Source organism: Passer montanus, unplaced genomic scaffold (genome assembly GCF_014805655.1).
Source record: "Passer montanus isolate IOZ18808 unplaced genomic scaffold, ASM1480565v1 scaffold159, whole genome shotgun sequence".
NCBI lineage: Eukaryota > Metazoa > Chordata > Aves > Passeriformes > Passeridae > Passer > Passer montanus.
The window spans coordinates 441,618-465,190 of NW_024363049.1; the positions used below are offsets into that span (position 1 = coordinate 441,618).

The 23,573-nt window shown below is 55.4% G+C and overlaps 2 protein-coding genes across 4 annotated transcripts in view; one reads left to right on the top strand and one right to left on the bottom strand.

Annotated features, from left to right (window-relative positions):
- The window catches only part of ARAP3 (ArfGAP with RhoGAP domain, ankyrin repeat and PH domain 3), a 437,919-nt gene that overhangs the window by 226,794 nt on the left and 187,552 nt on the right, over window positions 1-23,573 (top strand). The window lies entirely within an intron of this gene.
- PCDH1 (protocadherin 1) overlaps window positions 1-23,573 on the bottom strand; it is a 63,289-nt gene that overhangs the window by 14,382 nt on the left and 25,334 nt on the right. For all 3 annotated transcript variants that reach the window (XM_039702729.1, XM_039702727.1, XM_039702730.1), the window contains exon 4: window positions 19,941-20,160. In XM_039702729.1, coding sequence (XP_039558663.1) covers window positions 19,941-20,160 — 220 coding nt within the window. The remainder of the gene's footprint in view (window positions 1-19,940; window positions 20,161-23,573) is intronic.

A 23,573-nucleotide genomic window follows, 5' to 3' on the forward strand; every position in this document is an offset into this window, starting at 1 on the left:
CTTCCCTGCCAAAGCTCCTGCAGCTCCCGCAGCCCCGGCCTCCCCCCGCAGCTCCCCGCGCAGCCGGCTGCGGGACCACTCCCAGCACGACACCACCCAGCCAGACGGCTGCGGGACCGATCCTAGCACTACAACACCCAGCCAGATGGCTTCCCAAACTTCCCACCCTCGCTCCAGATGGCTCCCGGTGTCGGAACCCGACCCGGCACTGCCCACCGAGGGGTGACTGCGGCTCCAAGCCACACCTGCGGCTCCCGGGGCAAGAACGAGCAGCACCCGCTCATCCACACACCCTCCCCGGGGCTGCCCGGGTGCTGCCAGCGCACAGACGGGTTTCTCCTGGGCTCTGCAGTCAGGAGATGGAACACAGCCCCAGCATCCCCCCGGCCCCCCCAGCCCCGCTGGCTTTGCCTGGCTCCCGGGGGATGTGTCCTTCCCTTTCCCCACTCCCGGGGGATCTGTTCTTCCCTCGCCTGGCTCCCAGGGGATGTGTCCTTCCCTTTCCCCACTCCCAGGGGACGTGTTCTTCCCTTGTCCCACTCCCAGGGGATCTGTTCTTTCCTTGCCCACCTCCCAGGGGATTTGTTTTCCCTTCTCCCTGCTCCCGGGGGATGCGTTTCCTTTCCCCCACTCTCAGGGGATATGTTTTCCCTGCTGCAGTCACCCCGGCCACATCGCCAGAGCAACAGCAGGCAGAGCACCCAGGTGGATGTTCCTGGACACTAAGAGTGTCCCTGCAGGGCTCAGGGGGATCTGTTCTTCCCTTGCCTGGCTCCCAGGGGATGTGTCCTTCCCTTTCCCCACTCCCAGGGGACGTGTTCTTCCCTAGTCCCACTCCCAGGGGATCTGTTCTTTCCTTGCCCACCTCCCAGGGGATTTGTTTTCCCTTCTCCCTGCTCCCGGGGGATGCGTTTCCTTTCCCCCACTCTCAGGGGATATGTTTTCCCTGCTGCAGTCACCCCGGCCACATCGCCAGAGCAACAGCAGGCAGAGCACCCAGGTGGATGTTCCTGGACACTAAGAGTGTCCCTGCAGGGCTCAGAACACACTGAGGGCTCCCAAAATCCCCACCACCCCACAGCTTCCCTGTGATACCCAGCAAAACAAATTCAACCCCCCTACAGCAGATTTTGTGATCATGGTGCCACCCCCATGATCGCCTACCCTGGCACAGAGGGGTTTCAACCTTCACTGGACTATAAAAAGCAGAATTATTACATTAAACCGCTGAATAATTATGTTAAGAAGCACCTAAATAGGATTACAGGGTTCAAAGGTTAGGAAATGCCAAAATTAGGATTGTCCAGGCAGCCTTATTGCTCCTCCTGCAAGTGCTTCGTGATGCAGAGCAGAGTCTCACTCTGATGGGAAATATTTCCCCTGGGGTCCCTTTGTGGCTTCCAGGGAGAGGACAGAACCTCCTGGGAGGGTTAACAGGGAAGAAGCTGATTTGCCAGTGAGATTCTGCCCCAGAGGCTGCAGAAACTGGGGAAGGTACAAGGAAAGGGTCAAGAGTTCACAGAAAACTCCTCCTCTAAAAGGGGCTGAAGGATGGGGGGTGTTGCTCTCCTGATGAGAAAAACCAGCAATTTTATCTCCTCCTTCCAGAAATAAAATATCTGGGCACATTTCACTGGCACTTCTCAACACATTTGGTACCTGGCACATGCCCTCTATGAAAAATCAGGTCCCTGCAGCTAAAACTCACAGCAGCCAAAAGCAAAGGCACAGAATGAGCATTGCTGGGCAATTCCCTCACTCACACTGCATAAAACAACCCAGTCCAGCTCCCGAGCGAAACCCTGGATCCATTCACATCCCAACACTATCCTCTGGCTGTCCTACAGACAGAGGCATTCCACAAATATCCACTGGAAAGGCTGGGGAGTCCACACCAATCCATGGAATAACCAAACCCTCTTCCAGCATTGGCTCCTGCAGCACCCAGGTGAGCAACATCACCTGAGGTTCCTTTAGGGGCACACAAAGCCCTAAAACCATGGAATTTGGGCAGTGGAGCTGCCCTCCTTCCCTCCCTGCCCCAGGAGCTGGGACAGGTGGGAGCTCAGGGCTAATGATGGTTATGTAAATCCCGGGGGAGCAGCACCACCTGCCATCCCCGGGGCTGCCAGCTCATGCATGCCTTGGATGCGCATTCCTGCTGCCCAAATTCCTCCTGATTGCTCCAGCCTGCATTCCCCACTCCCACCCGGCTCTGCACGGGATTCCACCCCTGGGGGGCTGGGAATGGCCTGTCCCCCCTGCAGGCACGGGCTCCCTGGGGACACAGGAATGGCTCTCCCAAAGTTCCTTGGAGACATGGCAATGCCTGTCCCAGAGCTCCCTGGGGACAGGGAATGGCAGAGCTCCCTGGGGACAGGGAATGGCCATCCCAGAGCTCCCTGGAGACAGCGAATGGCTCTCCCAAAGTTCCTTGGGAACACAGGAATGGCCACCCCAGAGCTCCTTGGGGACACAGGAGTGCCCAGCCCAGAGCTCCCTGGCACACTCTGGGTACCCTGTGCTGCCAGCCAGTGTGACCACAAGGGGCCAGGCCAGCAGGAGCAGTGTCACCAGTGCCACTCTGAGCACCCACTGCCCTGGTGACACAGTGCCCACAGCCCAGGTGCCCTTCCCAGCACTCTGGTGTGCTTCACTCTCAGCTGGACCTGGGCGAGGGACAGGGGGTGCCCCTGGTGGCACCAGGTCCTGGGGAGCTGCCAGTCCATATTATCGCAGGTTGGTGACACACAGTGCTCCTCTTATCCTGTGTCCCCAAGTCCCCAGCTCTCAGAGAATCACTGGTGGTGGTTCCAGAGAGGCTGGAGACCTGAGCCGTGGCAGGATTGTGCCCTGTGGGGCTGGGGACAGTCCCCCCACCCAGCAGAGACATGTCACAGCAGCAAATGCTTCTTCCAGGAGAACCTGAGCACGTAATCCTTGAGCTTTGAAAGTGCCTGAGCCTGTGAAAGGCCAGGTCCGATCCTTCCTGACCTGTCCCCTCTGCCCTGGGCTGGGGGGAGCACAGAGGGTCCCCTCCAGCCTCATCCCACCCAAACCATGGCATTGCACCCTGGCATCCCTGGGGCTGGCCTGGGCACCCTCCTCCTGCTGCATGCCAGCACTCACCCAGCACCTGCAAGGGTTAATCTGCCTCTCCAGAGCTTCTCAAAGCTAATTAGAAAGAGCCTGGGCAAGTGTGGTGGCAGACACCAGTGCACTTATCTCCCCACTTCCGGGGCTCTGCCCTTATCATTTAATTAAAGCTGCAGCCTGCTTCCCTGGCTGGCAGCAGCTCATCACCGAGGGCACTGGAGCTTGAGGCAGCCTCTGCCAGCTCGCCAGGAAGAGCAGGAGAAGGGAGGAACAGTCCCCGGGAAGGACAATGAAAGGGAGAAGAAGATAAAGGAGGAGTCCCTCTGTGCTGGCTGGGGACTGGGAAGGCAGTGAGGGACCCAGAGTGCCACCCCTGTGCCATGTGTGGGGGAACGTGGGGACAGCTCTGCTCCAGGGGGTCCTGGGTGGTGTCACAGCCTGGGAAGGAGCCAGGGAAAGGCCTTGGTGGGAGGCACTTCAGACTGGCTCCATCTCCCAGAGCCCCCAGAGCAGCTCTCCCACAGAATCCCAGGATCACTGAGGTTGGAAAAGCTCTCCAGGACCATCGAGTCCAAGCTGTGCCTGATCCCCACCTTGTCCCCAGCCCAGTGCCACCTCCAGGTGTTCCTGGGACACTTCCAGGGATGGGCACTCCAAACCCCCCTGGGCAGCTCCTCCCCATCCCTGAGCACCCTTTCCATGGGAAAGTTCCTGCTGTGCCCACCCTGAGCCTGCCCTGGCCCAGCCTGAGGCCGTTCCCTCTCCTCCTGTCCCTGTTCCCTGGAGCACAGCCCGACCCCCCGGCTGTCCCCTCCTGTCAGGAGCTGTGCAGAGCCACAAGGTCCCCCCTGAGCCTCCTTTTCTCCAGGCTGAGCCCCTTTGCAGCTGCCTCAGCCTCTCCTGGGGCTCCAGCCCCTTCCCAGCTCCCTCAGCCTCTCCTGGGGCTCCAGCCCCTTCCCAGCTCCGTTCCCTGCCCTGGACACGCTCCAGCCCCTCCAGGGCTCTCTGGCCATGAGGGCCAGAACAGGACACAGCCCTGGAGGTGCCCCAGCAGGGCCAGCACAGGGACAGGCCCTGCCCTGGTGCTGCTCTCACACTGGTTTTGATCCAGGCCAGATGCCCACGGCCTCCTCGCCCCCCTGGGCACCCCTGGGCTCCCAGCAGGGCTTCCTCAGGTGCATCCTGACCCCAGAGTCCCCAGAGCAGAGCCATCCATGCTCAACCCTCCCAGAGGAAAAGGACAATCCCTGCCATGCTGAACCCACCTTCCCAAAGAAAACTGGGGACCACAGAGCACTGGGAAATGTGCAGGAGGGAGGGAGGACACCAAGCAACTGATGGATGTGAATCAGGGAACAGGACAGATGTCCACAAAGCAATGGCAGCAAACACTTGCTGCTCTCCAAAAGAGAGCATGGATCACAGGACCATGGAATCACAGAATAGTTTGGGTTGGAAGGAACCTCAAAGCTCATCTTTTCCCTTCCAGGGGCAGGGGCACCGTCCACTAGCCTAGATTCCTCCAAGCCCTGTCCATCCTGGCCTTGGACACTGCCAGGGATTCAGGGGCAGCCACAGCTGCTCTGGGCAACCTCAAGGCCTCACCACCTTCACAGGGAAAGATTTTTTCCCTAATATCCAATGTAAACGTCCTCTGTCAGTTGGAATCCATTTCCCTGATGGATAAACCCTGAGAATGCTGTTGTCTGAAGGCCACACGGCAGTGTGGGCACAGCTCCCCAGGGATGTGTTCTGAGGTACATTCAGTGCACGTTTTGGGACAAGCAGCCCCCAGCCGCTGCTGGCAGCTCCCGTGCCAAATCCCACACCTCCCTCCCAAAGCGTGGTTAAGCTAATGGATCTTGAAAGGAAATTTTCATAATCACTTTGTTAGCAGGGCTGAGGCAGCACAGCTTGTTCTCCAAAACTAGCTGGAACAGCTCTGCTAGAACTCACGAAAAACAGAAAAAGAAATCAACCTGAGGGAAACCCAGCATGGAAAATTGAAGCTGTGGCGTTGGAAAGCAGCTGAGGCGATAAGTGATCGGAACGGAGCCTGTGCAGTACAAAATGTCAGAGCCTGAGGCTGCGCAGTGCAGGGCAGGATCCTCACTGCAGGCTCCCAGAGCTGCTCCGGAGCACGGCCTGGCCGGAGCTTCATGGATCCTCACTGCAGGCTCCCAGAGCACGGCCTGGCCGGAGCTTCATGGATCCTCACTGCAGGCTCCTGGAGCATGGCCTGGCCGGAGCCGTGTGGATCCTCACTGCAGGCTCACAAAGCTGCTCCAGGGGCATGGCCTGGCCGGAGCCGTGTGGATCCTCATGGCCTGGCCGGAGCCGTGTGGATCCTCACTGCAGGCTCCCAGAGCTGCTCCGGAGCACGGCCTGGCTGGATCCATGTGGATCCTCACTGCAGGCTCCCAGAGCACGGCCTGGCCGGAGCTTCATGGATCCTCACTGCAGGCTCCTGGAGCATGGCCTGGCCGGAGCCGTGTGGATCCTCACTGCAGGCTCCCGGAGCACGGCCTGGCTGGAGCTGCATGGATCCTCACTGCAGGCTCCCAGAGCTGCTCCAGAGGCACGGCCTGGCCGGAGCCGTGTGGATCCTCACTGCAGGCTTCCAGAGCTGCTCCAGAGGCACGGCCTGGCCGGAGCCGTGTGGATCCTCATGGCCTGGCCGGAGCCATGTGCACCAGGAGCAGAGCCGCGGGAGCAGCCCAGATCCACAGGAGCACCCGGAGCCAGCGCTGCACAGGGAAAGGGAGCACCAGCCCCAGGAAGGGCTGGGAAAGGGGCTCAGCTGAGAAAAGGAGGTTCAGGGGACACTTTGTGGCTCTACACAACTCCCTGACAGGAGAGGAAAGCAGGAGCTGCTCCCTGGGGACAAGGATAGGATGAATGGCCTCAAGTTGCAGCAGAAGAGGTTCAAGTTGGACATCAGGGAAAATTTCTTCCCAGAAGGATGGTCAGAGCTGTCCAGGGCAGTGGTGCAATCACCCTGGAGGGATTTCAAAGCCCTGTGGATGTGGCACTTGGGGACAGGGCTTAGTGGTGGCCTTGGCAGTGCTGGGGCTGTCAGTTGGAATCCATTTCCCTGATGGATAAACCCTGAGAATGCTGTTGTCTGAAGGCCACACGGCAGTGTGGGCACAGCTCCCCAGGGATGTGTTCTGAGGTACATTCAGCGCACGTTTTGGGACAAGCAGCCCCCAGCCGCTGCTGGCAGCTCCCGTGCCAAATCCCACACCTCCCTCCCAAAGCGTGGTTAAGCTAATGGATCTTGAAAGGAAATTTTCATAATCACTTTGTTAGCAGGGCTGAGGCAGCACAGCTTGTTCTCCAAAACTAGCTGGAACAGCTCTGCTAGAACTCACGGAAAACAGAAAAAGAAATCAACCTGAGGGAAACCCAGCATGGAAAATTGAAGCTGTGGCGTTGGAAAGCAGCTGAGGCGATAAGTGATCGGAACGGAGCCCGTGCAGTACAAAATGTCAGAGCCTGAGGCTGCGCAGTGCAGGGCAGGATCCTCACTGCAGGCTCCCAGAGCTGCTCCGGAGCACGGCCTGGCTGGATCCATGTGGATCCTCACTGCAGGCTCCCGGAGCACGGCCTGGCTGGAGCTGCATGGATCCTCACTGCAGGCTCCCAGAGCTTGTGGATCCTCATGGCCTGGCCGGAGCCGTGTGGATCCTCACTGCAGGCTCCCAGAGCTGCTCCGGAGCACGGCCTGGCTGGATCCATGTGGATCCTCACTGCAGGCTCCCAGAGCTGCTCCAGAGGCACGGCCTGGCCGGAGCCATGTGCACCAGGAGCAGAGCCGCGGGAGCAGCCCAGATCCACAGGAGCACCCGGAGCCAGCGCTGCACAGGGAAAGGGAGCACCAGCCCCAGGAAGGGCTGGGAAAGGGGCTCAGCTGAGAAAAGGAGGTTCAGGGGACACTTTGTGGCTCTACACAACTCCCTGACAGGAGAGGAAAGCAGGAGCTGCTCCCTGGGGACAAGGATAGGATGAATGGCCTCAAGTTGCAGCAGAAGAGGTTCAAGTTGGACATCAGGGAAAATTTCTTCCCAGAAGGATGGTCAGAGCTGTCCAGGGCAGTGGTGCAATCACCCTGGAGGGATTTCAAAGCCCTGTGGATGTGGCACTTGGGGACAGGGCTTAGTGGTGGCCTTGGCAGTGCTGGGGAAATGGTTGCATTTGATGATCTCAGAGGTTTTTTCCAACCTTAATTCCATGATTCTGTATGAAGGGTGGTCCTCTCCCACCCCCGCTCATGTCCTAATCATACAAGTCAGTATTAACAGGCAATAATTGGATTATTTTTAATTAATTTTCAGGATGGTCAGTCCTCTCACCTCACCTACAGCCACGGAGAGCAGTCCAAGGAGCACCAGTTCATGCACACAGGGATTTGGGAATACCAGCCTGGCTTTGTGAGTCCTCTCCAGTGTTTGCTCCTTGGTGGCTGCCTCTCATTGTTCCCGGGTATTAAAGCTCTTGTGTCAAGGAGAAAAGAAGTGGCGTTCGCATGTCTGCCTTTGAACAAAACCATTGTTCAGCTCCATCAACAATTTAATAATCCTTCCCTGGCAGGACAATGGATGGGGGGAAATCGTGGATGCAGGGGGGCCGGGAGCCACAGAGCCAAGTGCTGTTCCTGGCCTTTGAAGTCAGGGAGGTGTTTAAGTGACGAAAGAAATCACAAGTTTATGAAAAGGGCTCCTCTCGAGGAGGAGATCTGCAAACAAAGGGAACTGAGACCACTCAGAGGGAAGCAGAGCAGGGAGAAGGAAGAGCCCTTGGAAGAGAGTCAAGCCAAACCCCAAGGAAACCGGGAGAGGAAATGACAGTATGGATTTGCATGTGGATGCTTTGTTTCCTTGCCACGGATCTTTCCTGGGCTGCTTCAGAGGAAAGGGAGCACCCTCAGATCACTGCAGCTCTTTTACAGCCTGTCCTGACCCTGTCCTGCAGACACTGAGGGGGAAGAGGCAGATCCCTGCTGGAATTTTTGGTAGTAATGAGAAGGATCAGGGGACAGGCACTAAATGCAGGGTGAGGCTCTAGGGCTGTGCTGAGGGGGAAACGTCTGTCCCTGCTGGAGGCACACACAGCCCTGGATCCGTGTGGGATCCCAAACCCAGCCCTAGGGAACAAAACCCACCTGAAATCCAACATACACCAGTCCTGGGAGCGCTGGAACAGGGATACAGCCAGGGATCTTTGTGGGAATGATCCCACATCAAATGGGGCCGTTTCTCTGCTGACTGCTCTGAGATCCAGAGCCCGAACCCCTGGGCTGTCCAGCCCCTTTCTCTGCAGTGCAGCCGTGCCACAAAGCAGCTGAAAACGCTCCTTATTGACGCCTCCAATGCCCACAGACTGTGAGGCTGAAAATCTGCAGTGGGAGCACCACGGGGAGAGGTTCTGTGTCTGGCACGTGGCAGGAGCAGCACCGGTCACATCCTCCTGTGGTGCAGGCAAAATTCACCCCAAGGAATCAACACCTCTGCTTGAATTGGAGCATTTGCCCTGCTGCTGTGATTCCCCACCGAGCACTGAAAGGATCTGTCGTCCTAATGGCCAGGATTGGGGAGAAATCCCCTTCTCTAATGGCCAGGATTGGGGAGAAATCCCCTTCTCTAATGGCCAGGATTGGGGAGAAATCCCCTTCTATAAATGGCCAGGATTGGGGAGAAATCCCCTTCTCTAACGGCCAGGATTGGGGAGAAATCCCCTTCTCCTGGAAATGCGGGTGGGATCAGTGCCAAAGCATCCTGCTGAAGGAGCAAACACGGGATATGGGGAAGTTTAGGAACAGGGAGAGCTGGTGATGGCTCATTTGAGAGAAAACCCTCATCCTGATGAATTTTGCTGTGCCCTGTGTTTGTTTTTAGGATGGCAGCAAGAAGCCCTTGCGGGAAAGTGGGGGAAAGACAGAAAATCGCTTCCGATAGGGAATATCAACCTCCAGCTACCCCTGGGTGCTGCAGTTTACAGGCTGCTGGAGGAGAGCTGCAATAAAGTTTGCACCACTCGAGGGAGGCCTGCCAGAGGCAGTTCTAAAGGCTGCCATGAATAAAACACGATTTAAAGAGCCAGTGAGGATTACAAAATCCTAAAACCCAGGCGGGACAAGTGGCATAAATCATCCCCCCTCCACGTCAGAGGCAGGCTGGCAGAGGCTGTGCTCAGAGCACAGCACCAGGGAGCAGCAGGATGATCACAGGAAGATTTGGATTTCACAATCCAACAGAGATGGATGAAAATTTCCAGAATCGGTCCACGGGCATCATTTTTTGCAGTTATTTTTCCAAAGGGAGGAGACGGCAAGAGCAGGTTTGCTCCTTGTGCCAGGGAAAATCCGTGTGCAGCACGGAGCAAAGCAGCGTCTGTGCCCAGGTAGAGAGCTCCGAGGGATCCGCGATCGGAGAGGTCCAGGCCAGCAATTGACCCTTTGAAGGAAGCCGTACATCATCATTAAAGAGCTCCACGTCCCGGGGGACCCAGAGGCAAAACAACCCCGGCGCTGCTGTCCCGGTGTGGGAGAAAACAGGGCTCAGGGAATGACAAATGGAATGCGCGGGGGCAGCAGGGTTTACCTGCAGCCCGAGCACGGGAAGGGCTCGGGATCTGCTCCTCAGGGAAGCTGATAGGGGAACAATAGCCTGCAAGTGGCATTGTTTGCAGGAAAGGCAAGATATTTGCCTTTTCTCACTGATGTTGCTGCATCTCTGTGGGGGCCCCTTCCTGTGTGGCTAATAAGCAGCAAGACGCCAGACGTGGAATACAAAAATTCCTTTGGCTTTGATTCGTTTTCTTTCTGGATAGAGTCAGCCTTACTTTTGTCAAGATCCCTGTTGTCTGGGTAATTTCATCTAGAGATCCTCAAGGAGGAGAGATCTCCACATCACTCCGAGTTTAATATCTCAGTTTGAGCTGGCATATATTCCAGCAATAATTTATACAGCTGAATAAGGGGAAAAAAAAAAAAAAAGATTACTTCTGTCTAATTGGCATTACACTAATTACCAGCAAAATACATCAGGCAAATATCACATCTCCTCACTCTCTGTCATTTTGCATTCCCTGCTCCATTTTCTCTTTCCTCGGCAGCGATAAAACAACACGACAGCCATTCCGACATCCCTGAGCAGGGACCACATCCTGACCCCCTCCTCCTTCTCCTGCTGCCTCCTTGTTTCCTCACGTCCAGGCAGGTTGCACTAACCCAGACACACACAGCTGACAGAGAACTGCTGTTCCCAGGAACCTGTGCCTTCCAGCATCCTGCTCTTCCCTGCTGCATCCCTTCCCCAGCCTCTCCCATGCTCCTTGTCCAGAGAGTTAATCCCTGGAAGAATATTTTATACCTGGGTAATACAGAACACAGACTACAGGAGAGTCACAGGTTTCACCATGGGCCACCTGAGCTGATTTGTTCCTGATTCACAGCATCCCTGCCAGTCTCCCCCACATTATTGGAAAAATGATGTTATTTTAGCCCAACTCCAGTCTCATGCCCGAGTAAAGGTGCCAAGTGTAAATCCAAGCATGTCCAAGAGCTACCACGAGCAGAGTCCTCAGCATCCAGCTCATTCTGATGTGAGCTCCCTGCCGGACAAGAGCCCTGGAACAGAGCAGTTTGGAAGGATCCTTCCCTGTTCTTGTCCCCCGAGCCCAGGAGTGAGGTCTGGATGTTTGTTTGTAGGGACACAGCCCTGGAAGGAGCATCCAGGTAGGACTGTGTCCGTGACACCCTGGGAGGTTCTGTGCTCCCACCAGTGAGGTTAAGCCCTTTTCTGTGGGGATTGAGGCTGAAATGCCTCACAGGGACCATTTGGGAGCCTTGTACCCCGTTCAGAGGCACGACCCCCTCTCCCCACCCCGCTGGGGACAGCACGCACAGACAATGTCCCTGCATGTCTCTGCTGGGAAAACAGCCTTCCAGCCACCAACACATAAATTCCCTCCTTCCTGCTTGTTGGAAGCTTCTTGTCCTGCTCAGAGGTGCTGGAAAGGGAGCCCAGCTCCAGCCACACTGGCCAGGGAACAAGGACTGAGCCCCACGTGGCCGCTGTTGTGTCCCTGAGCAAAGCGTGGCCGCCTCAGCTCCCGGGAAATGAGCCCTGGATGCTGGTGGGGAACTGAGCTCTCGGGAAGGAGAGGCAAACGCAGGGGCTGCCACGGTTTGATAACCTCTGAGGCACAGCAGCCTGTCCCTGGGATGGCTCGCCACATCCATGACTAATGGGAGATTTATGGAGTGTCCTCTCCGCCGGGGAAGCGGAGCGCCAGCGTTCCAGCCACTTAACGGAGGGGACTTCAAATCAGGATGGATGAGAGCCCGTGGGAAGGAGACAGGAAGAGAGATTCTTTAATGGTGACAGCACAAAGGATCAAATCCCGGGGAAGAGCCAACAACTGAGACTGACACCTGACCTGTCTCAACAGCAAAGCTCCCATTGATTTCACCGGGGACAGGGATGAATCCCTTATCCTCTATCTCCCGCCGGTGAGAGGGATTTTCCATGTGAGGGATCCACACCTGACCGATCCTTCAAACTCAGCCACCTGCTGTTTTTATGAGAAAGAAACTGCGGTGTGGAGTCCACGAGAAGCTCAAATGGGAGAGTTTGTAAGCTCCTCTGGCATTAAGTTTAAATCCCACGCTAATGCAGGTCCCTTGCACGGGCAGAGGCACTGCCAGGCAGGTTTATGGAGACATTCCGGAGCATTGGGAGGCAGATAAAGGGGAATAACTGCGGTAGATCACACAGGAGCTGGAAATGGCACGTCAAATTACTTCAGAAGGAGCTTTCTAAGGAAGCAGGTCTTTGAAAACAACAAATAGTCTGGGGCTGCTGAGGGATCCTGCCTGTCTGTTGCTTTTACACTCGGTGGCTTTTTCTGGTTTAGACGTGTTCCAAAGCTGAATGCCAAGCTCAGAATCCCTGCCTCCCGCAGAATCCCAGCTTCCTGCAAGTTCAGCTCTTTGTGGAGCCACAGAGCAGGCAGGGTGGGAAAACTGCTCTGTCTGGAGAGCAAAAATGGCCCAAGAAATGTGACCCAGCAAAACCTCAGCCTGGTCACTCCCCTGTCCAGCTGACCATGGAGCTGTGCTGGGACAGCAGGACAGCCCAGGGACAGGGGTGAGCCAGCCAGGAGGGACAGGAGGGACCTGCCTATTCTGCTCCTAAAACACACACAGCATTATGGCTCAGGAGAAATCATCATTCCCAGTCCTGGCTGTCCCCCACCTGTCCAAAGAATCCAAAGCTCAAGCGTGCATTTTAAAACGGGCTGGGAAACACAAAAGAAGAGCCTGAAGCAGCTTCACCCAACCCCTCACTCTGAGGAAATGTCCTCCCTGAAGAAGAAAGTGGGACAAGAAAAGAAGGGCCCCACCCTCCCATTCCCATTGCAGATCTAATTCGGAAAACTCTTCCTGGAACCGGGTTTAAAGAACTGGAGCTGAAGACATGAATAGTTGGAGGCTGACGTAAACTATTTTTGGAAAATCGACTTTCTACCAAAGAAGGGATGTTGAGATTTGGCCCAGAGATAAGAATAGCTGTGCATGACCATTTGCATGGGCATTTGCATCGGAATTTGCAACCATTGCCAGGGAAAAGGAAAATGCCAAGTCCTGTGTGGGCTGGGTTCCTGTTTTAATGTCTCTGGGGTCAAGTTCTGCCAGGTGAGAACCTTTTCCCAGGCCTGCTGAGGTGGAATGTGATGGAAAACGTTCCTGCCTTGGACTGGAGGAGTTCCATGACACAGTTCAGCCTCCCTCGTTGGGAAGACGGGAAATCCTCCCTTCCCTGGGACAGAAGAAGGCGCCTTCCCTCAATGAGCTCATTTATAATTCTTAGCTAAAAACTTCTATATTCCCATCTGTTTGTAGCTGATTCCCTTAAGGAAAGTCTCAAAGTTTGCCATGGAGCTGACCAAGCCCAAGAGTGGTTCCAAGGAGCGGGGTGAGTTTGGGGTCAGCAGCTCCCATCTGCTCCCCAGGCCTGGGGTCTCTGCAGGATTCCCAGAAAATCCTCACGGTGAGGGCAGGGCCAGCTCCCCGAGCTGTGCACTCACCATGCACAGGGACAGCAGCACCCTGGGGAGGGCTTCCAGAGGGAAAGAGGAATAAAGATCAGGAGAAATTATAGAATTTTCTCTACCCAGTAAATTCAGAGCAGGAGGAACGTGGTGGACATAACATGAGCAAAAGGGCACAAGCAAAAGGCATAGATTTCCACCAGCTTGCCACAGACAGCAAGAGGGAATGGAAAAGATCCCAGCCCAGCCCAGGGTCACAAGGACCAGCAAGAAACTCCCAAAATCCAATCCTGAATGCAGCAGGCACACACAGGGCCAAGGGGACCTGGATATGCTCCAAGAGAAGGCACCTTCCCACTGAAATACGGAGTTTTTGTCTCTTGGGCATTGACTCCGAGTGACTGCACTGCCTGGACCTTCCACAATCATACCATCTGGGCTCAGGGATAGAAAGTGGGGGGAAAAAGCAACCAGAATCCAACAGAGAAATTTGGGTTCTGCAAATAACTCCTCTAAAAATGTCCAGGATCCACCAAGGATCTTCGGAGAACTCGAGGACAGTCTTATGTGTGTGCTACCACATAATCCTGTGAGGCAAGAGAGGCAGCTAAATTATTGCAGCTATTTTGGACAACGTCTGAAGCGAGGAGCAGCCTTCTTAGAAGGTCTTGAGAGGATTAAAGGCACTCTCTGGAGCTGGGAGCAATGTGCTTGTTCCTGGGGCAGGGGAACAGCGTCCCCTGTTTACCCCGGGCTCCTGGGGACAATTAAGGAAGGTCACCTGGCTGGTGTGGCAGGACAACTGCCCTGCCCCAAGCAGCTCTGGCGTCAGAGTCTGCCCAGACACAGCCACTGAAAACATGGAAAATAAGGAAATAGGGCTGGAATTACAGCTCAGGCAGAAATGTTGAAACTGGGATGGGGTAATCCAGGGCCATTTGCAATCTGCTGGATGTTGTCTGTCCTGATAAAAATCTTTTCCCAGCAGTGATTAAGCAAACCAGAAGCCGGTTTTGGGGATGAACCAACATTAAGTGTGGAAAGGAGAGAAGCTCCCGACTTCTTCTCCAGAAATGCAGGTGCTGAGGATCACTGAGGGACCCAGAAGGAATTTCCAGAGGCAGATGATGAGCAGAACATGGTCACAAAGAATGTGGACACCCTAAACCGAGCAGCAGTGGGAGCTGCTGGTCAGGACAAAAGGAATTCCAGCCCTGAAGTGTTAAAAAGGGCTGAAGATCAGTTACAAAACCCCCAAACCCACAACATCTCAGCTAGAGAGGAGTCCAAGCAGCGGCCAGACCCGAGCCCAGCTGCACAGATGTGTGACCTGCTGGATCCCAGTCGGCAAAGGCCAGGAATGGCATGGATCTAGCTGGAATCCCACATCCCAGACAAAGCCCACTCCAAAGCATTCCTCAGCCTCTGCAACAAAGCAGAAGTGCTGCATGGTACATTTGAAAAAAAAAACCCAACTCCACAGACTGCAAATGTGCCTGGAACTCTTTCTGCAAGACAAAAGGGACATTTAGAGATAATATAGGAAACAGAGAAGAGGTTTTAAGATCTAGAGGAGTCTCTGTGCCGGGGAAGGAGACAGAATGTAATTTTTTTGTCCCATCTGTTGGCTGTGAGGAATTGAACAACAATCACAGTGAGAACCTTAAAAAGCAGCTCATGACTGGCACTAAAGCAGAGGCAGGAGGCAGTGACTGCCCAGGGCTGCAAATCCATCCTTGTGGTGAGCAGGAAAAGAGAATGGCTGCTTTGGGAATACTCTGAGCCATCCACTTCCTCGAGGAGCTCAGAGCTGGGAGTGCTCAGCATTGAGGAAACTCCAGGGAGAGCTCAGAGCCCCTGCCAGGGCCTTCCAGGAGAGCTGGAGAGGGACTGGGGACAAGGGCTGGAGGGACAGGACACAGGGAATGGCTCCCACTGCCAGAGGGCAGGGATGGATGGGATATTGGGAAGGAATTGCTCCCTGGCAGGGTGGGCAGGCCCTGGCACAGGGTGCCCAGAGCAGCTGGGGCTGCCCCTGCATCCCTGGAAGTGTCCACAGCCAGACTGGAGCAATCTGGGATAGGGAAAAGTGTCTTTGCCCATGCACTGGATAGGCTTTAAGGTCCTTTCCCAGCCAAACCATTCCACAATCCCTGGCACTGCAGGATGCACACAGAGCCAGGTGCAGCCGTTGGTCACACTGTGAACACAAACACTCCCAGACACATCATCCCTGCACCTGGAGCTGCTGTGGATGTCACCAAGTGCTGCTGGGGGGCCTGTGGGACATCACCTGGACACATCCAGCCCACCAAAAGCTTGTGGGCAAATTGAGACCATGCAGAGAGGAAAATGAGCTGAAGGAACGGAAGGCTTGAACCATAACCAGAAATTAGCAAAGAGGAGGAGGGAAGCTTCTCCCCAGGCTGCCTCTGCAAGGGTTGCCAAAAAGCACCACACACATCCAAGATGTGCCAGATGTTGCTGCTGCCCAAGAATGAGGCTGCAGGTCTGTGGTGGTGGCAGGAGCAGATGGCAATGGCTGGGAGGAGCGCGAGGAAGGGTGGGAGGAGAGGAAGAGACACCCAGCTGCCAAAACCCCTTGCCTTGGCTCTGCTCACAGGGAGGGACTTGACTCAGTTTTCTTTCAAAGAGATCTTTAAATGTTGAGTTGCCTGAATGGGATCTATGAGTACGCACCAGGAGAGGGAATTCTGGTGTTGTGGGACTCAGTGGGAAGAAATGGGAGGAGCTGAAGCAGTGTTTAAGTGCAGACTGGTGAAACTGGGGGCAGAGAGGACCTTCCACTGGGAAGGCTCACCTGGGGTCTCACACACTGTGCTAACCAAGTGGGAAATTCCTAAAGGGATGCTCCCAGCAGAATCACAAGCTGGGATTTCATGGCTGTGCCACACACGGGTAAGACAAGCTGCTCCTTCTTCCTTTGCAATGCATCCCTCTAAATCTTCCCTGAAACAAAGAAAAACCTTGGCTGGGGGGGTTTTATTGAGCCCAGCAGCCAAACCTGGGAAGAGGCATCTCCATCCATCCACTCCAGCTGTGCTGAGGTGCTGGGAGGGGCCCCGACGGCACAGGGAAAAGGCTGAACCAGGCAGGAGAGCTTGAAACCAGCTCTGCCACAAAGTCCCAAAGCCAAGCTCAGCTCCCACCTCAGATGTCGGCAGCAGCCTGGGCTCAACACGCAGAGGGAGGAGCTGCAGCTCATCCAGGGTGACCTGGAGCAAGCAGCTACTGAAAAATGCAAATTGCAATTTTCTGTTTCATTCCCCACCTATGGTGGAGTTTCTTCCCTGGAACTGTGAGGATAAACTCATGAACATCTGGGAAGTGCAGATTCTATGGCATGGAGAGTGTTGGGAAAGTTCACGAGGTGGTTGTTAATTCCATACTCGGAGCACGGTTGTAACTGCATGCATCAAAAATGGCATGGGGTCCCCACTTTAAATAACAGCCATAAAACAGATTTTGGGGGTGGAAAAACATGAATCAGGAATGCCTCATCCAATAAAACACAATCTCAGATACATTTGCACCACACAGGGACATACGGAAAACAAGCTCCGTGTAACAATTCCCAAATTGCTCATATTTGGTCCTGAAGTCCTGTTAAATTCCCTCGATGGAGAGTGACTGGCACTGTCCCCATCCAAGCCCTCTGTGCATTATGGCAGGGCAGAGCCTCCATGGAGCATCAGCATTCCCAGGCCCTTCCAACCAAAGCAAATCTGGGATCCAGGGGAACAGATGTCTTTGGGAAAAGCACCGGATGGCCAAGTGGGAGCCTGAGCTTCGTTCCCAGCTCAGCATGCCCCACCTGGGTGGGGAACAGCGCAGGGAAATGTTGGGGAGGAAACAGTGGGCAGAGAGGGAAAATAGCAGGGATGACAAATGCCTGGGATGACTGAGGAGCTGCCACGTCAGTGCCAAGCTCCTGGAGAAGTCTTCACCAGAACCAGCGTAATTCCTCCTGCAAGGGGCCTGGCTCAGCCCCTGCAATACAGCATTTTACTGCAGTCTGCACAGCAGAAAGGGTCCAAAAAAGGAGGACACTGAGATGTGTGTTAATCAAGTGAAGAACCATCTACAAAGAAAAGGCATGGATCTGTCTTCCAGTTGAAACGCTATAAATAGCCTTGCATACTTGCTTATCAGATTGGTTCGGCTGCAGGGATAATCTCCTGGAGAAAGCAATGGAAGCCCTGTTATGTTGGATATTTATAACCAGATGAAAGCTGAGAAAATGCACAGTCGTGTCAGCCTGGCGCTCGTGCCGCGGGATGGGGGTGCGGGATCCAGCACATCTCTGCCATTTCACAGAAGGTCAAGAACAGCTTAGTCTGCCCAGCTTCCCAAAAACCCAAGATCTGACCTCTCTGAGGGGCTGGGGCTGCTGATGAAACCAAGGCAAGGACATGGGGGGATGGTCCCCAAAAGGTCATGATGGTCCCACATCACTGGACAGCCTCTGAGGAAACAAGTCATGATCCTTCTCGAGACTAACAAGGGCTGGCTGGAAGCACAGATGTGGATGTGCCACACCTCGGGCAGGGGATGGAGCAAACACAACTCTGGTGAGCTGGTCTAACACCCCAGCACCTCCTAATCCCCAAATCGCCTGTCCCAGTGCCAGGATGCCCTCACAGTCTGCTTAGAGGGTCACGACCCTGAGCCCAGCTCCTCAGGTCCCCCCTGAACTGCCATGCCAGATTATCTGCAGAGCACCAGGACCAGCTTGGGATAATGCTGGAGGATTCCCGAGTGCCTTGACCTGCCATGGCCTCTGCACCCAACACAGGATGTCCTCCAGCATCAGGACAGATGCTGGAGCCACTGGAGCCTGACTCCCAACCACTGCCGTGGGAAGGGAGCCAAGGCAGGATGTTCTGGGGGATGAAGAGTGAAGCAGGGTTGTGGTTATTCCTGGAAGCCCCTGCAGGGTCTGTGCCACACACAGATCCGATGGTGGATGGGTGTGGGGTGATTCCTGCTCTCCTGGGAGGTGATCACACACAGGGCACCTTGTGCCAAGACTGGGAGCTGGTTTGCAGGGCAGGTTTGTGATGCTGTGGGCAGGGAGCCATCCCTGGTGCCTCCAGGCAGTGTCCCTTGGCCTCCCTCAGCTCTGCCCATCCAGCTGGGCACACGATGAACATTCCAGGGGATATCCCAAGACAACCCTCTCTGCCCTCCACCTTCAGGTGCTCCCCTCTCTCCCCTCTTTCTACTTTTAGCCCTGCTCCTCCCGCATTATCCTCGAGTTTCCTGTCATATTCCAGGGCTCAAGCTTTCCTCTTCCAGATCCATCACCCCCCCACCTCACCATATCCATCAGCTCATCCACGAGGCATCTCCTTGCTCACCACCCTTCCAGCCTCTCTTCCAAGTACTCAGGGAAGCCCAGTACTGTTATCGAGAGCCAGGGCTCCAGGAACTGCTCCAAAGTGCTCTTCCCAGGTGACTGACTGGCACTTTTGGGGAGAAAGTTATCTGCACAACACTTGTGGACAGGAGGGTGCAACATATGGATTTGGGAACCCCACCATGCCTTGCTCCAAAGGTTGTAACACAGAGAACTCCAGTGTTACTCCAAGAATAACCTGGAAACTGGGAAGAGATGTTCCACTAGACCTGTCCATTTCCAAAACAGAGGGACCCAGCAGGTTTGCAGCTCCCTAAAAACCGTCTGAACCCACACTCATCCATCTTTCCACCATGCACACACCTGTCCCAAAGCCAAGGATGCTCCCAGAAACAGGAGGAGACTTCAGGAGAACCCTCTGCCACCTGCTCCTCTTCCCTCCCAGAAGTTTCTTTGACCCTGCCACCTCCACAGCCACCTCCCCTGGGGACACAAGCACAGAAGGCAGCAGGTACAGGAGAGATGTTATGTGCACAGCCAGAGCCAAATCCAAGGAAGCAACGGGAGCTGGCCGGAGAAGACAGCTGGGGGTGGGCTGCAGCCAGGGGGGCAGCACAGGGGCAGCACGAGCAGCACGACCACGGGTGAAGCTGCGTCGGGGCAGGGGGAGCAGCTCTCTGGTGGTGACACCACAGACACCTCCAGGGGTTCTCAGGGAAAGCTGGACCCCACTGGGAGGTGACCTAAGGGGCAAGGTGAAGGGACACGTCGCTCTGGGGTTTGCCACCAGCACCACCACGCTGGATGAGCCTTCGCTCCACGGATCTCCTCAGCCCAGCCTGTGCCACTAAACCTGCTCTGCCCCCTGGAACCTCCCGTAGCTCCGACCCCAAACACACACGGGGAGCTCCAGCACACCCCAATCCCCCTGCGGTGGGGACGAGCAACCTTGGAACCCCTGAGTGCAGCACACGGGCTGGGATACAGCCCCTCTGCTCACCCCTGTGCTATCATCTTGGACCACCGTGTAGGGCCAAATCCACCTGTCCCCTGCCCCACCCACCTGCTTCCTGCCACACCCATCTCCAGCCACACCCACCTGCTTCCTGCCACACCCATCTCCAGCCACACCCACCTGTCCCCTGCCCCGCCCACCTATCTCCTCGACTCTTCCCATCCCACAGCTCGCCCAGACCTCCCCTCCCTCACCCACCTGTCCCCTCCCCATCACTCCTTGCTGCTCCCTTGCTCTGAGCCTCACCTCTTCTCCATCCTCCCATCCCCACCAAGACGAGCGTGTCCCAGCTGAGCTCCACGTCACCCACACCAGGGACACGGATCATGGAGGAGCAGAACCCTCGGGGACAGGTCCCAGGGGAGGGGACAGGCACGAGGGGCAGGCACGTACCGTTCTCAGGGTGCTCCATCTCCCCGATGCTGCCATCGGGCGTGGTGCGCTCATAGTGGTCCTCGGGCAGGGCCAGGGGCCCGATGCGGGGCCCCGACGAAGATTTGCTGCTGGGGGTCTCGGATTCCTCCAGCCCGCTGTCGTAGTAGCTGTGCTGGGAGGGGTCCTGCAGGTCCTGAGCCTGGCTGGCTGCAGAGAACGTCACTCGGCGATGAGGTAACTGCAGACAAGAGAGAAGATGTTGCATCACCCACCCTGCAGGTGAAGGCAAAGGGTGGGGTCGTCCAACCTGACCCCATCCTCAGCCCCCAAAGCAATCCTGGCAGACTCAGCACCAGGCTCCATCCCAGCCAAGTGATCCCCATCACATGTAGGAAGCACACTTTGCATGATCCCTGTGCTCCCCCAACCCATCACTCCCTCCACGGCTCTGTCCCAGCCTCTTCTGTCACCCAGGTGTCCTCTCCCATAGCAGGACAGCTCTGGAAAGGTCCAGCACAGCCTCCTGAATCACTGTCCTCCCTTGACCAGGGGTCCCCACTTGGCAGGTTCCTGACACAACCCCAGAGCCTCGCGTGGCCAAGGCCACCCCAAAGCCTCTCTGATGGCATCACTGCCCAGCACAGAGCCACGGCGACATCCTCCCTCCCCTGCCAGCCCCTGGCCTGACCCCAGCTCCCATCCTCAGGATTCTCCTCCCAGGGTCACCACCAGCACCGCTTTTGTGTGCTCCTTAAGCGTTTCCAAGACCCCACTTCACACTCTCCCTCCCCAGCTCTGCCTCGTGCTCGGGAGCAGCTCCCTGCCAGCAGCCATTAAGCCACATCATTATCCCACTCCAAATCCTTCCACCAAATCCTTCTTTGGTGTGATTACCGAGGAGTGGAGTGGAGAGTTCAAGGGGCAAGAGAGGGGAATGAAACAAAACCACCGAGAGCAAGAAAAAGCCACCACAGTGTTTCTCCACTAGAAATGTGGGGAAAAGCCCAAGACAGGAATTATTTGATGGGGATCTGAAGGTGATGAGGCGAGAGAGGAGCCAACACGCCATTTAGGCTGAATACCTTTTTTTTGTGCTGGTGTCTTTTCTACAAATCAGTGGCAATCAGGCGTCCCACACACAGCGAGCACTGGCCAGGAAGGGGAAGGAATTGAGACGAACAGAGGGAAGGAACACAGAGGGAGCATTTAGATGAGCTGCTTTAAGGTTGGTTGGACCTGATTAAATTCACCACAGATGCTTAGAGACCTGATTTAAGTAACTTCAGAGCTGTTAGGCCTGCTTTTTTTTTTTTTTCCCCAAGACTTTTTTTTTCCTGAAGAATTTGTAGAGAATCAGGGAGCTTCCAGAAGACTGGAAGTGAGCTAAAATAGCGCCTGTCTTTAATGATGAGAAAAAAGAAGAGCTGGAGAATTATAAAACAGTTAGCTTAATTTCAGTTCCTGGAAAAATACTGAAGCAGATAAAAGAACTCTTTGTAAGTACCTACAAGATAACAAGGAAATGAGTAACAGCCACTGTAGGTTTGTCACAAACAAACATGTCAAGCCATTGAACTCGTTCCTTTGAAAAGACAGCAGACCTCGTGGAGGGAGGAGGAGCAGTAAATGTTCTAGCTCCACTTGAGGAAGTTTTTTTTTTTGACACTGTTTTAGCTGATTTTCTCATAAGTAATGCAAGCAAACAGCAGAGGTGCAGCACGGTACATCCCTGCCTGGGTAATGTGGGTGCAAATCATTTGGAAAGTGCTATTCCCGAAGGAATTACTGCAGACAGCCTTTTTAGCTGGGATCATGGATCAAATTAAAGCTCCGGGTTGTGTCCCGAATCCGTTGCTGGGCTGTGTTTTCATTAGCTGCTGGCATGACAGATGTGGGATGGATCTGTCACATCTGCACCCTTGTGAGGAGCAATCACAGCTGGCTGGGGATCACTGCACATCATGAGCTGGGGATCCACCCCTGCTGCCAACCTCCCGCCCAGAATGCATCAATACTGGGACGTGTGAACAGGCTGGGATGTGCCAGCTCTGCTGGGTGCCAGGAGGCTGAGCTGGGCACCAGTTTTGAGGAGAGTGCCCCACTTCAGCAGAGAAAAACAGACAAACACTCATTAGAAACCATGACAAAATATTTCAAAAAAAAGAGAGAAATTGGTTCAGGGAAGAGAAGGTTAAGGGTGGGAAAGGCCGGAAAGGAAAAGCCTCTGCTTGGGACCACTGGCAGATGAGAAGGAGTGACCTCTACCTGCAGCAGGGAAGACCGGGTTAATAACTGTGGTAAAAAACCCACAGTGGCAAAAAACCCACTTTGGCCAAGTGCATCACAGAATCATGGCAGGGTTTGAGCTGGAAGGGCCTTAAAGCTCATTTCATTTCAGGTGTCAGGGGCAGACACCTTCCACTAGCCCAGGTGACTCCGAGCCCCGTCCAGCCCGGCCTCGGACACGTCCAGGATGGGGCACAGCCCCCTGTGCCAGTGGGCAGCCAGAGCAGAGGCTGCACCCCTGTCCTTAAGGCACAGGCCAGCCCCTCCCGGGAGGGCTCTGGAGGAGCTGAGGACAAGGCAGCACTGCCCAGGGGCCAGTGACCCTCTGCAGTCTCCTCCCAGCCCACAGGGATCGTGGAAAGCCTGGCACTGCCGTCCCCCTGCACCCTGCCCACCCAGCTGAAACCAATTTCCTGCCTCGCCTGGCCCATCCCGAGCTCCTTCTTTCCCTCCGTGCTTGCACCAGCCCCACCAGAGGAGCCAAGCTCCTCGGGGTGCTGAAATAACACAAATAAACAACCTCCCAAAGCCAGCTCGTGACAGCCACCATCCCCCCACCCCGAGGGGCTCCATCCCAACAGCAGCGCTTTTACCTGAAAAACACCTCTTTTAAATGTCACCTCCTGCCAGGCAGCCCTCGAAAGGGCTCCTCTCACTGCGGGGCTCCCAAGCCCTGTCCCCTGCAGCCCCAGCGGGCAGCGTGGCGCTGGCACACGGAGTGCCCCCCTCCCTCTGTGCCCAGCCCCACCATGGGTGCCCTGGGAAGCTCTCCACCCGCACGGCCCGGCTCTGGAAATCATGGAAAGGCACAGAATCGATTTGTGTGGCCTTGACTCACAGAAATTGGGTTTGGTGTGACCTTTCTGGGGGAGGTTAAAGAGCCTTTGAGCAGGCAGTGGCCTCTGCACAAGGAGCTGCTTGTGCAGCGCAGTCGAGGCAGCCAGAGCCTCCTGTTTGAGGAGTCAAACACAGCAGGTCCAAGTCACAACCTGAAAACAGCAAATCTGTTTTGGGGCCTCATCTCTGCTTGCCCCAGTTTTATCCTGTTCCTCATCAGAGGTGACCTTTGCAGGCGCTGTCTCACCAGAGCTTCTTCCAGTGCCTTCCTGCCCTTCCAACCTTGCAGGTTTTTCCACCTGAGGTCTGTGCCAGCCTCTTTACCCTGAGCTAGTCATGCAGTGTGACCCTTGAATCCATTTTAAAGTCAGCACTTCCCAGGATATCGGCAGCGTTCCGTTTGTCCACGCACAGCTCCGTGCCGGGCCGCGCTGAAATGCACTTTGTTTAAATGGGCCCAGTTTACCAAGCAAGCGGGATTGCTCTGCATGGCTGCTCCGTCCTCAGCACCATCTCCCACTCCACCCA